General features: G+C 40.7%; 1 protein-coding gene across 1 annotated transcript in view; it reads left to right on the top strand.

Moving 5' to 3' along the window:
* TRIM66 (tripartite motif containing 66) overlaps nt 1–16,330 on the top strand; it is a 46,378-nt gene that overhangs the window by 12,070 nt on the left and 17,978 nt on the right. Inside the window, exons 3-10 of the mRNA XM_071427936.1 lie at nt 3,004–3,151; nt 7,323–7,455; nt 7,979–8,095; nt 8,871–8,985; nt 9,767–9,913; nt 10,040–10,157; nt 11,121–11,974; nt 12,979–13,140. Of these exons, the coding sequence (XP_071284037.1) occupies nt 3,004–3,151; nt 7,323–7,455; nt 7,979–8,095; nt 8,871–8,985; nt 9,767–9,913; nt 10,040–10,157; nt 11,121–11,974; nt 12,979–13,140 (1,794 nt within the window). The remainder of the gene's footprint in view (nt 1–3,003; nt 3,152–7,322; nt 7,456–7,978; nt 8,096–8,870; nt 8,986–9,766; nt 9,914–10,039; nt 10,158–11,120; nt 11,975–12,978; nt 13,141–16,330) is intronic.

Raw genomic sequence — 16,330 nt, 5'->3', positions numbered from 1 at the left:
ACCTAACCAGGCCCAGCTCCTGCAGCCTCTCCTCAGTGGAGAGATGCTCCAGATCCCTCATCCCCTTTGTGGCCTCTGCTGGACCCTCTCCTGTATCTCCTCGTCTCTCTTGAGTTGTGGAGACCAGAACTGAGGAGAATGCTCTGGATGTGGCCTCCCTGGACAGCTCCAGAGGGACAATTCCCCTCTCTATCCACTAGGCACAGGAGCTGAGTCTTGGCTAAATGGCTACATCAGCATCACCCGTTAGGTCGTGTGAGCAGTTACAATTTTGTGATTCTCTGTTTTTAGGATACAAAAGTCACATCATATTGCAGTTTCCCACTGGGGAATGGATTCAAAGAGAGGTATTGGATTACAACTTTTGCCTTGAATTGGCATTGTACATAGGTGGGTTTAACTTCAGTTAAATACCCAGTAAACAGGCAGGGCTATTCTCACAGCTTTGCAATTGCCACTAGTTTGGGTGGAGAGGAAGAGCACAGAAAGTTGGGTATTGTTAAAGAGTAAAGAATGTGTAACCTGATCCACAGAGTGTTCTGGGGACATAAAAATAATTAAGGCAAGCAAACTGTATTGACATCTTCAGGTGTACATTGCTTGCAGGGTGCAACCTAAGTTGATCTACAACAAGAAGGGGTGTATTAACATGCACCCTCCAAAGACAGGAAGAAAATTCAGAAGATACTGCTGAGTTTTTAAAATGCACTTATTATGCTGGGAACTCTTAATTACTGTGACTTGCATCATTTACTTTTCAATGAGAATTTGTGTAGAAAGGAAATCAGATGAGAATATCTAATGTCTTCAAAAGCAGTAGATTATTTTTTCAAGCCATCCTTAAAAAAGGATTTTCTTCTCTGTAATCCCTCAGGAGTGCTAAGAGCAGTTCAGTAATGCAGATTTCTCACTGGAGCATAGGAGTACCCTAGAGCAACTTGTGAACCTTCACAGTTTTCAGCTTCCTTTTTATTAAGTCAAATCATGTAGCTTTGCTTGCTTTCTATGTTTAACCACCACACTCCAAATGAAAGCCACAGTTTCACCACCAGTGACACCAAAAGGTGAAGCATCAGATCATCCACCTGAGGCACATCTGAGCTGCCATCGCTGTCTTAATTTTCCTTCTGTGTTCGAGTGGGAGTCTGTCAAGGCTTGTAACAAAGTGTTTGGAAGCAGGAAGGTGTCTCAGTGTGTGAGAGAGTGGAGCATAAATGATAGGATGTGCTGCATGCCGGCAGCAGCGCTTCCAGAAATACACAATTCAGAGTCTCCTGCCCAAAATCCCATTTCCACATCATAAATAATGCAGCCCTGGGAACACTCTGCACCTTAAAAGTGATGTTAACACAGTGCAGTGTCAATAGACATTCCAGCCAGGCTGGCAGCTGAACTGCTGCAGGTAAACCTTGCTTAGCCAGTTCTGGTGATGGCAGAGAAGGCAGAGCATTCCTCAGCGTTTTCCTGAGCTGGACCTAGGTGGGTACATTTTAGACCAGTCACTTATTTCCATATAACAATCTTTATTCCCCAAATTAAATGTTCTTGCATTTTGGTTATATAAGTTTTATTAGGCTTTTTGGTTTCAATTATGGTATGTACCTTTTGGAAAACATTGCTAAGCAAATGGCTAAAATAGCATATTGGCTTGCACAAACAATTCCCTCTTTAGACAATTAAACACATTTAGAACTTTGCTTTGTTGTCTTATTGTCAAGAATTGCCCAATCTGTTTGTGAATGAGTATTTAGAAACTCTTCTGTAGTGGCTTGATAAGAGACCTGGTGTGAGATGCCAGACCCATGGAAGGAAAGGATAAAATTTAAATTAATTTTATCAAAAAAAAATTTTTCTTCCTGTGCTGAAGTGAGTCAGAGCTTGACAGGGGATTTAGGTGGATATGGATGTTCCACTAAGTGTTAAAGCTGTGGTTTTAAACTGAGACAACCAGCTAAGAACTGCAGTAGTTCTTCCTTCAGACTTTCTATTTCCTGAGCCACCATGGGCAGAAACCCTTCCCTCACACTCACCAGAACCTGCACCAGGGGTTATGAGCTGGGCACAGGCTGCTGTGTCCTTCTCTTCACATTTCCCATCAATTAGTTGGGATGCAAATATTTGAACTCCCAGCTGAACTGAAGATCAGCTGATGCCCAGCAGAAAGGAGCCTTTAGGAAGTGGTTTTGCCATCTATTCCTATTTGCTTGAGTAGCCCTGAGTAGAAGCAATATTGAGGACATTTGTGTGTGTACATAGCTACAGTATATCTATACAATATAGATATATTGTAATCTTGAGGGAAATGCTTCAGTTTAATCAAGTGGTGGCAAAGCATTGCTTTTTATGCTTTGATAAAGGTAAATTTACATCACTGTGCTCACTCTGCCCATGAGCACCTATTTGTGGCTGTGGGGAGCCAAATACACGAATATTGGGAGTTTTGAAACAAGGTGCAAATGATTTTTAAAAGAATTATCATTGTAGCTGTCTTGAAATTACTCTTGAGTTTATTCTGGATACAAGGTGTTGAATTACCCCCTTCATTTCTGCTCCTCTGTTCATTTCCCCCCAGTGACATGTCCAGGCAGCATGGCCTGTACAGCAAAGGGCATTCCCTGAATTGTTGAATCAATAGAGAAAATATTAATTAAGGTTTCCAGGTCTTCTCATGTTCCTGTGCCTCGTGCTTCCAGTTCACCACGTGTGATATCAAGATATAAACTGAGCTCGTTTCTGGCCAGCTCTGTAGAGGACAGGAACTAAGTTTTTCATTAATAGTACGTGGGTGTCCTCATGTTGTTTTCTAGATTGTCTCACCTGTAGGATGTTTTATGTATTTTCCTGAATGTTAGACAGTTACAACCAGACTCTAAAAATAACTTGAATTGCTTTAGTCTGAGGACAAAAACTATTAAGCTCCCCAATCTGAATGATAGTCTGTTAAGGACAGCAGTTTGTACAGCTGATTTGTCATGTGTGTGTAATTGCCCTTTTTGTTCTTAGAGCTGCTCCATGTGCAAAGAGAAGAGACCTGCCCACAGTCTGTGCACAAGATGCAATAAGTGGTTGTGCAGCTCCTGCACAGAGGAACACAGACATGGCCAGGAACCTGGAGACCACTTCCTGTCCTTATCCCTGAAGGGCTGCACAGGTACAGGGGATGCACTGGAGTTTTCTTTCTTCCCATATCAGTTACTCAGCTGCAGAGGGAGCAGCTGCAGGCTCTGTCCACACACAGCAGGCTCTGGGTGACCCAGAAGGATATGTATGTGTCAACAAGAGATCAGGTGATTTTCCTCCAGCTTCAGGGCCATTGCCACAATCAGCATTCCATGGTATTTGGAGAAAATTTGGATATTTGTGTTTGACAGTTAGGCATGTGCAGAAGATCCCAGTGATGGGACAGGGTTTGGAGGCCTCGCCCTTTCAGTCTTCCTGTCCCAGTTTGGGGAATTTCCTTGAGGAAACCATGACAAAGCAATTCCTGTGCATATGGACAAGGTGTGTGAGGGAGCCACAGGCAGCAGGAGGCTGTGATCACTACAGGATGCTCCTTTCAATTTGTGCTTGAACAAACATAAATTAAGCCCACTGGCAAATATGTCTCATCCATCTACTATGGTGATCTACAGAAAGTATTGCCATCTCCTGTTATTAGTCATTGTTTTCTTTACTCATAGGTCAGAAATCTGCAGCAGAGTATGCTAACCTAGACTTATATAAGCAATTTTTAATGAAAAATAAGTATTTGTGCTGTGTGCTTATTCCTCTTCATAAGGAAGATGAAGGGCAGAAAAAGGAATAAGTTTATGAACTGCATTACAACAAACACAAATTTGGAAAAAAAAAAAAGCCCATGGATAATTTTTATTTTATTTTCTTTTAGGATTTTTCCTGTAGAAGATTTGACTTGCTATAGAAGTTTTTTTAAGTACTGGGTGGTCATATCAAGCAGAGTTTGAGGCACTTGAGACAAAATATGCAATTGCTAAATAGAGTGTAAGCAAAAGAAGTCCATAAGAATGGTAATAATAAAACCCCAGAAATTACATTTAAATGATTTTTGGGTCTTTTCTAGAGAATAATATAAACTGAAGTCCCCCAGTTTCCCCTCACATGTCCTGATTGGATAGACAATATGTTTTTCTTCTTGAATTGATGACAAGATAAGGACTGTGGTTTTGAGGCTTCAATTGTTTATAATCTCATGTCACTTTAACTGAGATTATCATCTCACATTGTTGACAAATGCTGGTAAGAAATTATATGTGTGGCTTAGCTGTGGGTCTGTGTGTGCTATATAAATAAAAAGATGCAGACTCATAAAAACATGAGAGAGAATTTTAGTTTAGTACCCAGTTCCCTGTGTTGAGCAAAACATGAGCAAGGAGCTTGGTAGTTCATATATAGACTAGTTAATAGAGAAATTATCTGGAATGGAATTGGTGCTTTTATATTATTTTTATTATTATTAATGTATGTTTTATCTATTTATGACAGATATGCCTTCAGAACAGTTCAAAGAAAGCAAATCCTGGGATACACCAGAACTCAGACTGTTTGTGTTTTTCCATTCTGGAAATAAACACACAGCATTGGCAGTCAGGAAGGATTTAATGTGTTTGGTGCAGGGTGTTCTGAAAACAGCACCTTCTGTGTAAGCTCTTGACACCATTAAGAGGTCTTGCACTTTTAAACTGTTCTATCTTTTGCCATTTCCCTTGTAAGGGCCAGGTCTTCTGGTAGTGTTAGATTCCTTGGATCAGAAATGAAGTAAAGTAGCAAAACACCCTCACCAAAGACATTAAGTCCTTCCCATTTCTAGTAATTTTAATAAATTAAAATTTTAATTATTTGAGGTTTTTTTTGAGAGGAGTCTGAGTCATTGAGAATTATGGAAGTGGAGGCAGAACTCTATTAGCGGAGGTGGCTTTTCCAAAATTGACATCAACTGATCAGAGGAGCAGAGATTTAAAACTTTGTTAATTATTCAAGAGATCCACCTGAGATAAGGAAAATATAGGCTGTGGAAAATGGTGAATTATCAGAATTTAGGGCAGCTGAGCTTTCCCTGCTCACCAAGGGAGGTTCTTTTTAAGAAGCTAAAATGGGTAGTTGTGGTTATGTATTTGCTTCTAGAAAAAACAAGGTTGTTCCCTTGTTTAGTACCTGATTTCTAAGTATTAAATTTATTTCAAAACTGAAAAATGTTGCTCTGAGTTGAGTAAAAAGTAGGTCAGGAATGCCATGGCTCAGTGGCAGTTCTCACTGATATGTCAATTGATTCAGGGGATTACTGGTGGCAGAGGCTGTGGGTCTGTGTTGCAATTAGATAATACTGATTTTATTCTCAGTTTGCATTTGAAATCTGCTTGTCTCTTAAATCTGACATGGTATTAAAAAACCCCAATGAATTCTCTGGGATGATTGCAATCACCCAAAGGCTAAAGAACCCTTCAGAGAGAGAATAAGGGGGAATCATTATATAGGATTGTAACTTCATGATATTAACTACATGGACATTAAAGACCATATGTCATTATCAGTTTGAATTTAATATAGAAAACTTGATCTTGAGTTTACATAAAAACAGCTTGTGTGCTCTGCAGATACTGAACACTTTGAAAGGCTTTTCCAGCCCATAAACTGTCAGAAAGTTATTATGGTCTTTTTTTTCCCTTTTAAGATGTAAAATCTGATCACATAGGGGATGATCTTTGACATCATCCTTGGATATATATTGGTTGTACAACCTCATTATGTGCTTCTCAGATGCAGGTTTTAATAAAAAGTACATATTTGCAATGTAATCAGAAAAAAATTTGCTGTCAGGGTGAATTCAGTTTGATCCTTTCTAGAAGAAAATATTGGAGTGGGTTAAAAAAGCCCTAATCTAATTTCCTCCTTTATGAATGCTACCTATTAGCATTTGATTCAATAATGACATAAACCAATAGACTTTCCTGAAGAATAAAGCAGGGTACTGCAGTAAATAATTCATAACAATGTAAGCTATGTAAGGCTGTTACATAAACTCTTGGCCTAATCTGTCACAAATTATTTTCTTGCACATTGTTAAGAAGGTGGAATGAAAGTCAATTGAACTGGAGGAAATAAATCAAGCTCCTCAGAAATATTTAGAGTAGATAACAATCTAAAAACTGGGCCGTTTGACATATATTTTTTTAAAGAGTGGCATGGATTTTCTCCATATTTGCATTGTCATTGTTAGCCATGAGATTTTCTTAGCCTCTGTTCTGGATTTTACAATTTGAAAATGAAGTGGCTGAGCCAGTATAGCTTGCTGCACTCTGTGGGTCTGTGTAATTGCAATGGTTATCACTTCTGAACCCATAAAAGGCTTCATTTTGCTACAGGATGAGAGTATGGTCTCTGCCCCAGGTTGGGTTTTTAAAAAATGTGTAGATAAGTAAGAAGTTTGGTGTGAGAAAATGGAAATATTTTTTCTTATTTCATACGAGCAGATAATTATGTATAAATAATTAATGCCTTTATATAATTTAAAATTTTACCAATATGTGTTATCTAAGAATGCTTGTTTTGTTTAATTTCTCCCATGTTGGTAAAGAGTAATGGGACAATGTCTTTGTTGGAGTACTGTGAGGAAGCAATCAAGCCTTTCCTTGGTGGGAGAGGGTTGGCTTTGCCATGGTTTAGCTTTGTTTTTTTCTGGCATCTTTTGTTGACAGTGCTCCTTCTTTCTAAAACAGTTCTACCATTCAGAAAAAAGGCAAGAATAGATTGTACAGAAATAATCCTTCCACTTTGCATGCCCACTGTCCATTCTTACTCTTCATCACATTGCTCTTTAGAAAATCCTTTTATGAACAGATTCTAGGGTCTAATATCAGCCCCAGCTGCTGAAGTTTATGAACTGCATTACAACAAACACAAATTTGGAAAACAGTTGCTCATGTGACTTTTTTAAGAACAAAGGATTTCCTTGCTTCTGCTGTGACTGCAAGTTTATTTAATATATTTGCTAGTCTACATTTTACAAAAGTTTTGTTGAGTGGTTTACCAGACCAGGGCATTTAAAGTCGTGAGGCAGGTACTCCAAATCATGATACTTTAAATTCATGAGTGTTTAGTATGATTTGCTTTGATGGCTTGCTCCTGGTGTGCTCAGTTTGTAGGATGTGTAAGGAAAAAATGCAAACAAACCCAGCCTCACATAATCAGATGGTTCCAGGTTCTGTGCCTTTAAAAAATGTCATTGCAACTTTCCATGAAACTATGAGGTTGCTTACTCTGTTTCTGACCTCTCCTTGTGGATGACAGCCTTGCTTTGCCTTCCTCAGCAGCTGAAGATGATGCAAGGGAGTTTTCCTTGTTCTGTCCAGTGCACCCTCAAGAGGCACTGAAGGTGTTTTGTGAGACCTGTGACACCCTCACCTGCCGCAGCTGCCTGCTGGCCGAGCACAAGGAGCACAGGTACCTCACTGCAGCGGGGCTCACCTGCGCCCTTCCCTCTTTTCCGCCTGCGCCCTTCCCTCTTTTCCGCCTGCGCCCTTCCCTCTTTTCCGCCTGCGCCCTTCCCTCTTTTCCGCCTGCGCCCTTCCCTCTTTTCCGCCTGCGCCCTTCCCTCTTTTCCGCCTGCGCCCTTCCCTCTTTTCCGCCTGCGCCCTTCCCTCTTTTCCGCCTGCGCCCTTCCCTCTTTTCCGCCTGCGCCCTTCCCTCTTTTCCGCCTGCGCCCTTCCCTCTTTTCCGCCTGCGCCCTTCCCTCTTTTCCGCCTGCGCCCTTCCCTCTTTTCCGCCTGCGCCCTTCCCTCTTTTCCGCCTGTGCTTGCCAGCTGAAGCTGCTCTGAATTTAAAAGCCACAGCAAACTCAGCTCAGCTGTCTCACAGGTGATTTAACTCACATCTATCTCACTGCCCTGGCAGAAACCCTCCCTTCTCTCACCTGTTTGCATGAACGTGGAAAACCACGGTGTGACAGTTTCCCCTTCTCTCACAGGTTCAGGCATCTCGATGAAGCTCTGCAAAATCAAAGAATTATCCTGGAGAATGTCATAACTAAGGTGGAGGAGAAAAAAAATGGGATTCAGGTTTCAGCTAAACAGATTGAAGACAGGTAATTGCTATGCTTTGCTGTTTTTTTTAATGGAAGTAGGTGATCTGTAAAAATAATGTTTTTACTAAATGTAGGTTAACAGAATTAAATGCAGCTTCTATTTTTTTTTTCTTGGAGGGTAGAAAAGAATAAGAAGATGAAAAATATCAAATTCATGTTGAAGTGGTGCTGACAAGTCATGGCATTGTAATACACGATTCCATGCTCTTTGTAAGGCATGTGACAGCTGACTTCAAAGTAAAGATTTCTTTGTATAATCTGTTTCTGAGCTATAATTTGACAATATTACAAATAAAGATAATTTTTAAGATGCCTTATTTCTTCAAGAAACCTCAAAACAAGGTGCAATTTCAGTCAAGAAGAATTCACAAAAATGAAAATAGTTAATTATTGGAACTGGATTTCAGCTATTGATTATGCATTTAGTAGCTGTTGGATCTCTTTTCTACATTAATAAAACTATTTCAAGAGTACAAATCTATTTATACAGTTTATAATCTAGTATAAAATGGAAGTTTTGGATATATTATGTATATATTTGTTGAAAAAGAGCTAAAGACTGTTTTTTGGCATGATGTTTGAGAGACTCCATCAGCATTAGCGTGTCACATCCAGAGAGGGGTGGTCAGGGTTCAGAGAAGTAGGGGAGAGCTGATAGGAAATGATGATACAACTCTCACTGCTGTTCTGTCAGTAGACAAATCAGTTCTTGTAGCAAATAACTGCTGAGCAGTGAATAAATGACACATCAGGGATATGTACCTCTTACCCACAGGTTGCTTGAAGTAAAACATCTGTACAAAAAGGTGGAAAACCAAATAAAAATGGCCAAGATGGTTCTGATGAATGAAATTGATAAACGAACAAATATCCTCCTTGAACAACTGGAAGTAAGTAAGGCTAGTTGCATTTGATACCTTGGGAAATCAAAGTAAATTAAATTTAATCCCAGTTCCAGTGGAAAGAATATAGACTGTGGGAACTATTGTCCCATTCCTTATATTTTCAAATATTTGGGTTTTTTCCTGCAGACTTTGATGTGGCATCAATGGTTGACAAAGATTCAGGGCAAAGTGGCAAAATGTTTCTTAATCATGAGTTAACCACAGTTCCTAATGCATTGAAAGAGAATATGTGTGCATCTTTTGAGTACTTAGAAAAATAAACCAGATTCTGATTTCAATGTTTAATTTGTAGGAGCTCACTAGCAGCCCAATTAATCCCCTGTTTCAGAAATTATTATTTGGTCTAATTTCTGTTACAGAACTCGTGAGTTTTGACTCTTCAGTTTGTGGATGTCCACTTGAAGCATGTGAGATTTTATTTTGAAATGTGCTGAGGAGAAAAATTGCTGATCAGAATTTCCAGATGAGAAAGTGGCCCACATGCAAATTTGATCCAAGTTCTACAGCTTTCTTGAGGGTTGTGTTATTCTGTTAAACCAGGGCCAGAATGATGCAGATTGATTTGCTCCTGGGGAAGTCATTGCTCTTCCTGAATCCAGACTCATCTCCTGAGTTGGATTTGCTTCCTTTCTGTGATGGGTGGTTTAAAGAGATTGTGAAGAGCAGTATTGCTGCAAATACTGCATAAATGCAGTGCCAATGATTGCATGTGTTATCTGTGTCTGAAGAATGACAGCCTTTTTCTACTGATTCATGTTATTAACAGAAAATCACCAGTGAGAGAAAGCAGAGGCTGGAGCAGCAACTGCAAGGTGTTGTGGTTTTAGGCAGACAGGTAGAACATGTCCAGAACTTCATCAGCTGGGCCGTGTGTAGTAAAAAGACCATCCCATTTCTCTTCAGTAAGGAACTGGTAAGAGCAATGCTTGTTGTGCAGTAATTGTGAGAAATGCTTTAAGGCTTTGATGTTGATCAAATAAAATATTTCTCATAATCTTAAAACAGTGAATAAAATCATTGTCCTTTAATGTGCCACCAGATTGTGTTTCAGATCCAGCGCTTGCTGGAGACAAACTGCAACACAGACACGGGCCCTCCTCTGAAGATCAGGTTTGCTTGGGATCCCTCCTACTGGACTAAGCAGCTCTCCAATTTGGGTAAGAAAATTATTATAGGCAAATGTCTAAGCTAGACAGATGCAGACAATGCATTTCCTCCCCTAAAGGGCTCCCTTTTTTGTTTTGAAATCCAGTTCTGAAACTCTTGCTACGTTCTGAAGAAAAGCGAGTGTGCTGAACTCTCCTGTTTTTCTTTCCATTTTTATCCACTCACCCAAAGACCATTGAGATGTCTGGTGCTTTCATTCTCTTAGTGGCCAAATGAGCTGAGCACTGTTGAGACACTGGCAATTGCTAGGCACAAAGATGGTTTTAAGACACTGTCTGTACAATAATTACAGTGATACCTATATAGCAGATGTCCATACTGTGACTTTGTTTCTCAGCAGCCACAGATTTCCCAATTGCAATGGGTTTTTACTGTAAATTCAGCTCAGTGGGCCGATCACTGATCTAAGAGATCAGTTCTCTTTCCATTTTAAGGTATTAAAACTTAAAAGGGGTAAAATGCTATCAAAAGTATTTTAAAAGCAGGGAGTAATCTCTTGATGGACAAGATCATTTCATAGGTCACTTCTATTTCCAGCTTTTACAAGTCTCACCTGCATAACATAATCTCTTTTATTTTTGTCACTTGCCCCCTGGAAGCTGTTTTTTGTACCTGTGCTTATGGATGAGAAGATAAGCTCATACTTCTGTAAAAAATGAAAGTATAAGCCATATCCATCAGTTAAGATAAAATAAGGTCAATGTTTCAAAGTGTTTGCTGGGTAATTCAACTGTGAGTTCAGCTGACATCAGTGGGAGTTTGGTGTGAATTGAAGTACTAGATAAATATTGGAAAATTTATCTTGAATGGATGTTGGCAGACTGTTTGGATAGGCTATTTGAATATCTTTTACATTTGAAATGTGCACGATGGCCGTTTCCTTGAGTACAATTTTTATTGTATGCATTTGTCAGGACCGTAGGAGGGAGTAAACGTGCTGGTTTTTTTTCCAGGGGGTTTCACAATGGAAGGTGGACATCTTACTCACCCAGATGTGCTGCTCTGTGGAAATATTCAAGGGTTACAGCCCTCTCTGTACCGTGGGCACCACTCCCCAGCCCCCCAGCTGGAGAGCAGCCAGCCTCCCCAGTTCCCCCCTGCGCTGCAGTGCTCTGCACCCGTGTGCTGCTCCCACTGCCTCAGCGTTCCTCACCCAAGCCAAGCCCAGCCGTCTTACCAAGACATCAGCCACCACAAGAGCTTCCACCAGCCTCCTGCACTTCAGCAGCAGCACTTCCCTCTGCAGTACAGCCTGCAGCCCCAGGACAGGGAGCCACGGGCTGCCCCCCAGCCCATGAAGCTCCCGCAGGCTGGGCTGGAGCAGCAGCCGCGCTCAGAGCCGGAGAACGTGTCCGGGAGGGTGGCAAAGCCCTTCCCAGCCCAGCAGCTGCACCAGGGCTGTGCTGGTGTGTCCCAGGAGGCTCAGCAGGTTCCCTCGAGCCACTCACAGGCTCCTCTGCAGACATCAGCTGTGGGAGTGCAGCTGGGCCATGTCCAGAAGGTCAAATCCAGCCACGTGCTGCAGCCACCCCTGCAGCAGCAGCCGCTGGTGTCCCCCCCGGCAGGGCACGACGAGAGCACCCACAAGCAGGTCCTCCAGCAGAGCCTGGACATCATGCACCACCAGCTGGAGCTGGAGGAGATGAAGAAGGATCTGGAGCTTCTCCTGCAGGCCCAGGGACAGTCCAGCTTGCAGCTGAACCAAGCCAAGCCACCTCAGCACGTTCAGCAGACTATAGTTGGTCAGATCAACTACATAGTGAGGCAGCCCGCCCCAGCACAGCAGCAAGTCCAAGATGAAGCACAAGTATGTTCTCTCAAAGTTATTTCCCACTGCCTTTAGTCACTGTAAGCTCAGAAATTGGACACACCTTTGAGATTTCATGTGTTTCTCTGAGCTTTTTTTGGGTGTCTATGCATGCAGCAGAGAGGCTTCATGCCTCATGCAGATTGGGCCAAATTTTTCTGTAAAGTTTTTCTTTTTTTTTTCCTGAAGTTTTTCTGCATAACTACCCCGGATCCCAGAGATCTGAACCTCTCAGTAGACAAGGTGAGCAGCAACATGGGAGAATAAAATCACCATCACTCCTCCTTTGTAAATAGGTGACAGGAGGACTGCAGTAGTTTCACTCTGCATTTCAACTCCCTTTTTTACTGGAAACATTAAGCCCTGAGTCCTTAAAAAAAATTAGATTCTGAAGTATCATTGAAGAGAGTGAAGACAATTTTTGGTCTGGGGTTATTTCCCATTCTCTTGCTGCTGCATCATGTCATTTAAGATTATCATCATTATCCACGCATTCTGTTGTGCTACAGTTTTGTAGCAGGGCCAATCTCTTCTCTTTTCCTCTGTTAGTGAGGAGCCTGCTTCTGAAAGAGGGGACAGTCCTTGGGGGTGAGCATCTGAACCACAAGGCAGATCAGCTGCAGAATAAAGTGGCTTGGAAATTGATTTTAAATGGTGGAAAGGTGGCTCAGACTTGCCATTGTGTAAATTCTGTGGAGCTGCAACCTTGCCTAGTTCTCAAAGTAGATTACCTGCAAGGGCAGACTGCAGCTTTTTGGTGTAGCTGTGCATTTCAGCAGCTTTATTTAGTTGTTGTTGTTTTTTTTTTTTTTTTTAAGTATTCATTAATGTTTGAGAGAAAAATTTCTCAATTTATCTCTCTGTTTAAATTTGCTTTGAACATCTCTGTTGTTTTAGAGTCTTTTTGGGCTTGTCATCATGCGTACGCTGCCAGTTGATGCACATTTGTTACTGTTTTTCTTTCTGAGATGTTGAAAAGACAAATTCTCATTTGTGATTTGTAGGTCTGTGAGAGCTCCACAGAAGCTGATGCCCAGAAACCTGTCATTCCTCTTGACATAAGTGACAGTCCCTCCCTGTCACAATCCTTAGAAGAAGAAGCCAGTGGCAGGAGCGACTCCCCTGAGAGCACACTGCAGCAATCAACTTTCCATCCAGTGAGAAAGGTATAAAGAACTTCTTAAAAACAAATAAAATTAAAGGGAAAACATGATTCAATAATATTGAATGTTGCATTGGAGTTTGCAATCAGGTGGAAAAAATTAAAATGCAGTAAAAGTCAGCCAAATGGCTTGTAAGTTTTGGAAGACAGTCATAGCCTGACCTTGTGTGTATGTCACAGTAAGGTGCCAGGATGAGCAACTCTTCTAGAGGCTGATGGTGTTTAGGTCTGGCTGGCATGATTGTTAGACAAGAACTGGCAAATAAATAGATGCTCTATTTCTTCACTGCTTAAATTCTGCCTAGCTTCTATGTCTAGGGATTTAATAATTAGGAGTCACTAACCACCGTACTAGAAGCAGTTAATTTGAAAAGAAATAAATAAAGCAGGAGTCAGAGGTGCTGATGAAATCAGGCCTGAGAAGCAATCTTCATAATAGTTGCCCCAGGAACAGCACCACTAATTACTGCTGGAGGTGGGGTGCCTGAAACTCTGTTACCCTTCTCATTGTTCATGTACAAGCAAACAAATCACAATTTCTGTATATCTAGAATATTTTATTATACAATAGAGACAGGCTTTGGTCTTCCCACCTACTGTGAGGCTCTGACCATTGAAGAAGCAGCATGAACACAACCAGGAAAGCCAATGGTTTCAGGAGATCCTTGCTGGCTCTGGATATCTGGATATCACCTGTGCATTTGAAGCAGAGAACCTGCCTTTTACTTCTCTGTACAGCTTGTTTAAAGCACTCCAAGCAACCCATCATATTCTGGTTTTTCAAATCTGTTTATTACTTCAGTGCATGACTCATTTTGTGTACCATGTAGAAGACTTTCATAGTTTTTTTTTTTTCCCTTGGAATTTGTTTGTGGAATATTGTGGAAGTACTTGTCTTTCCTTTCTGTCCTCAAAAAGCAAGTTATTTTTCCTTCTTTTGTATGTGACTTTGTTGATGCAACGTATTCATCATGCAATACCCATCCAGAGAATTGTTGGAGATCCCTTTGGGAGTTGCAGAGATGTGGGGCTGGAAGCAGAGTGCAAATCAGATTTGAAAGCCACAAAGAAATCTGTTTTATGGACCTGTAATGGAAGGTTATTCCCAACAGCTTAAGCAAGCAACATCAGAAAGAGGAAAGAAAATGGAAGCAGATGTGCAAGAGAGAGAGACTAGTGTAGTCTGATGGGAAAAGCAGGAGTAATAAAGGAGAAAAGGCTGATTTGTTGCTGTAGAAGCTGAGAAGGTGGTAAAAAGGAGGATACTTCTAGGGGAAAGAAAAAAGAATTTTTTTTAATGGTGCTGAGAAGTGTATCCTCTTGTGCAGAAAGCACAGGGCTGTCTGGTTTTTGAGGTGCCTGCTACCTCTTCAAGAAGGGAGAATGTTCAACAGCTACAGAACCCCATCTGTGCTTGTATTCCTCTCTTCTAATGAGCTGTTTGGATGAAGACATCTGGGTGGGTGAAGATACTGACAGCTCTGGCAAGGGCAAATTAGAGATGACGAAGGGGAAAAGCACAGCAAGTAAACTCTTGAAATATCTTCTTCATGAATGCTCCTTAAAGATGTCTGAGGGGTTTTGCTTTACAATTGGATTAAATCTGAGTTTAAATGGGAGATTGGTTCCTGTTTGAGAACAAGGGAATATGCCTGTTCCTTCTCATCTGGTCCACCTGATTAAATGTTTTCACACTCATCTCCAGGCAAAAACTTCTGCATAGGTGTTTGTCCAAATGCTCTCACATGGGCTATATTCAGAACATTTCATCTCTCTCAAGATCATCTTGGAAGACATGGAGAAAGTGAATGTGGACAAGTCTGAAATACTTGAAAAATATGGTGGAGAAAACGGCTGGATAAACCTGCTGCCTGAGAAAGAACTGTCCTGTCTTTTGGAGAAAACTTGCTGTTGGACTTCTTGGCCTTGTGTTGCATTTCTGCTGAACTCTGGCAGCCTTCAGGCAGGCACAGTATTCCTAGTGGAGTACAGAATTCCCCATCTGCTGAGATTCTTCCATTAAAGAGAAAACAATGTGCACCTGGATTAACTGTTTAGTGATGTGGTTGCAAAGATCTGTCCAAAAAGGTCAGAAATAAAAGCTTTCTTTAGCTCAGTGGTTTCCTTTATTTTGGAGTGGGGCAAGGCTTGATTGCTCATGTAATTATTAAACCTCTGTGCATTAGTTTTGAAATGTGTTTATGGTACAAATCTGATATTATTAACTGATAACTAGATTAATTGTCTGTATAGAGAATTATATTTATTTGTAAAGCAGTACAGAGAAGATGCCCTTAATTGTTAATGATTTAAATATTTTGGGATAGTTTTCATTTGTTTTGCTCATTTTGGAACATTCATGGTGATATTTTGTCAGTCTTTCTGTCTTCCTGTATATTCCTCTAACTAATCTTTTTCTGTGAATTAATTTTTTTGTGCAGAATAAATGTTTCTATACTTAGACCATTGATTGTTTGATATAAGTTAAGTGCTGCACTTTGCATAATTCTGGGCTTGATTAGCACCTTCTTAAGAATGCCACACTAGGAATGAAAGCTTTCTGTTGATGTGGAAAATGGATATATTTTTCTCTTCATATTCTTCTGTCAGAATACTTCACTCACATAGCCAGGACCTCTGGTTTGGATTGTGGAGTTGCTCTGTCTCCATGCCTGTTAAATACCCAGCTTCTCCAGTAAGAATGCCAGCAAGGAAGAGAACAAATTTCTGAATAACTTTTGTTACCTGCACTGCATTTCCAGAGAGTTGTGCCAAACTCTAGCAAACAGATTTTACACAAACTATGGAATTGCTAATTTGCAATGTCAAAGAATGAGTACTCAATTAGTTTTAACAGTTTTGTGGAAAAGGTTACCAACCTCCTGCAACAATATGGTCTTGCTGCTTTTACATAGTATGATATCAAGTTATTAATTTGTGCACAGGACTAGAGAGGTCACCTATTCTGGAATAAAGGTAAGAGTAATAAGATATTTTGGGCCTAATTGTATTTTCAGGAGCAATAACAGGAATACAGTCTGTTTTGTTTGCATGTACCTAATTGTCATTTCTGGCTGTGATGAGCAAGAGGTCCATAGGCTGCATCTAGCATTTGAAGAAATGTCATGATTACTGTAGATCTAGAGCAAAAATTTGTAATTTGAGCCTCAGGCACCACTGCAACAGCCACTGGT

Source organism: Agelaius tricolor, unplaced genomic scaffold (genome assembly GCF_023055355.1).
Source record: "Agelaius tricolor isolate 1412-34295 unplaced genomic scaffold, bAgeTri1.0.p SCAF_5, whole genome shotgun sequence".
Classification (NCBI taxonomy): Eukaryota; Metazoa; Chordata; class Aves; order Passeriformes; family Icteridae; genus Agelaius; species Agelaius tricolor.
This window is presented reverse-complemented; position numbering and strand designations above follow the sequence as displayed.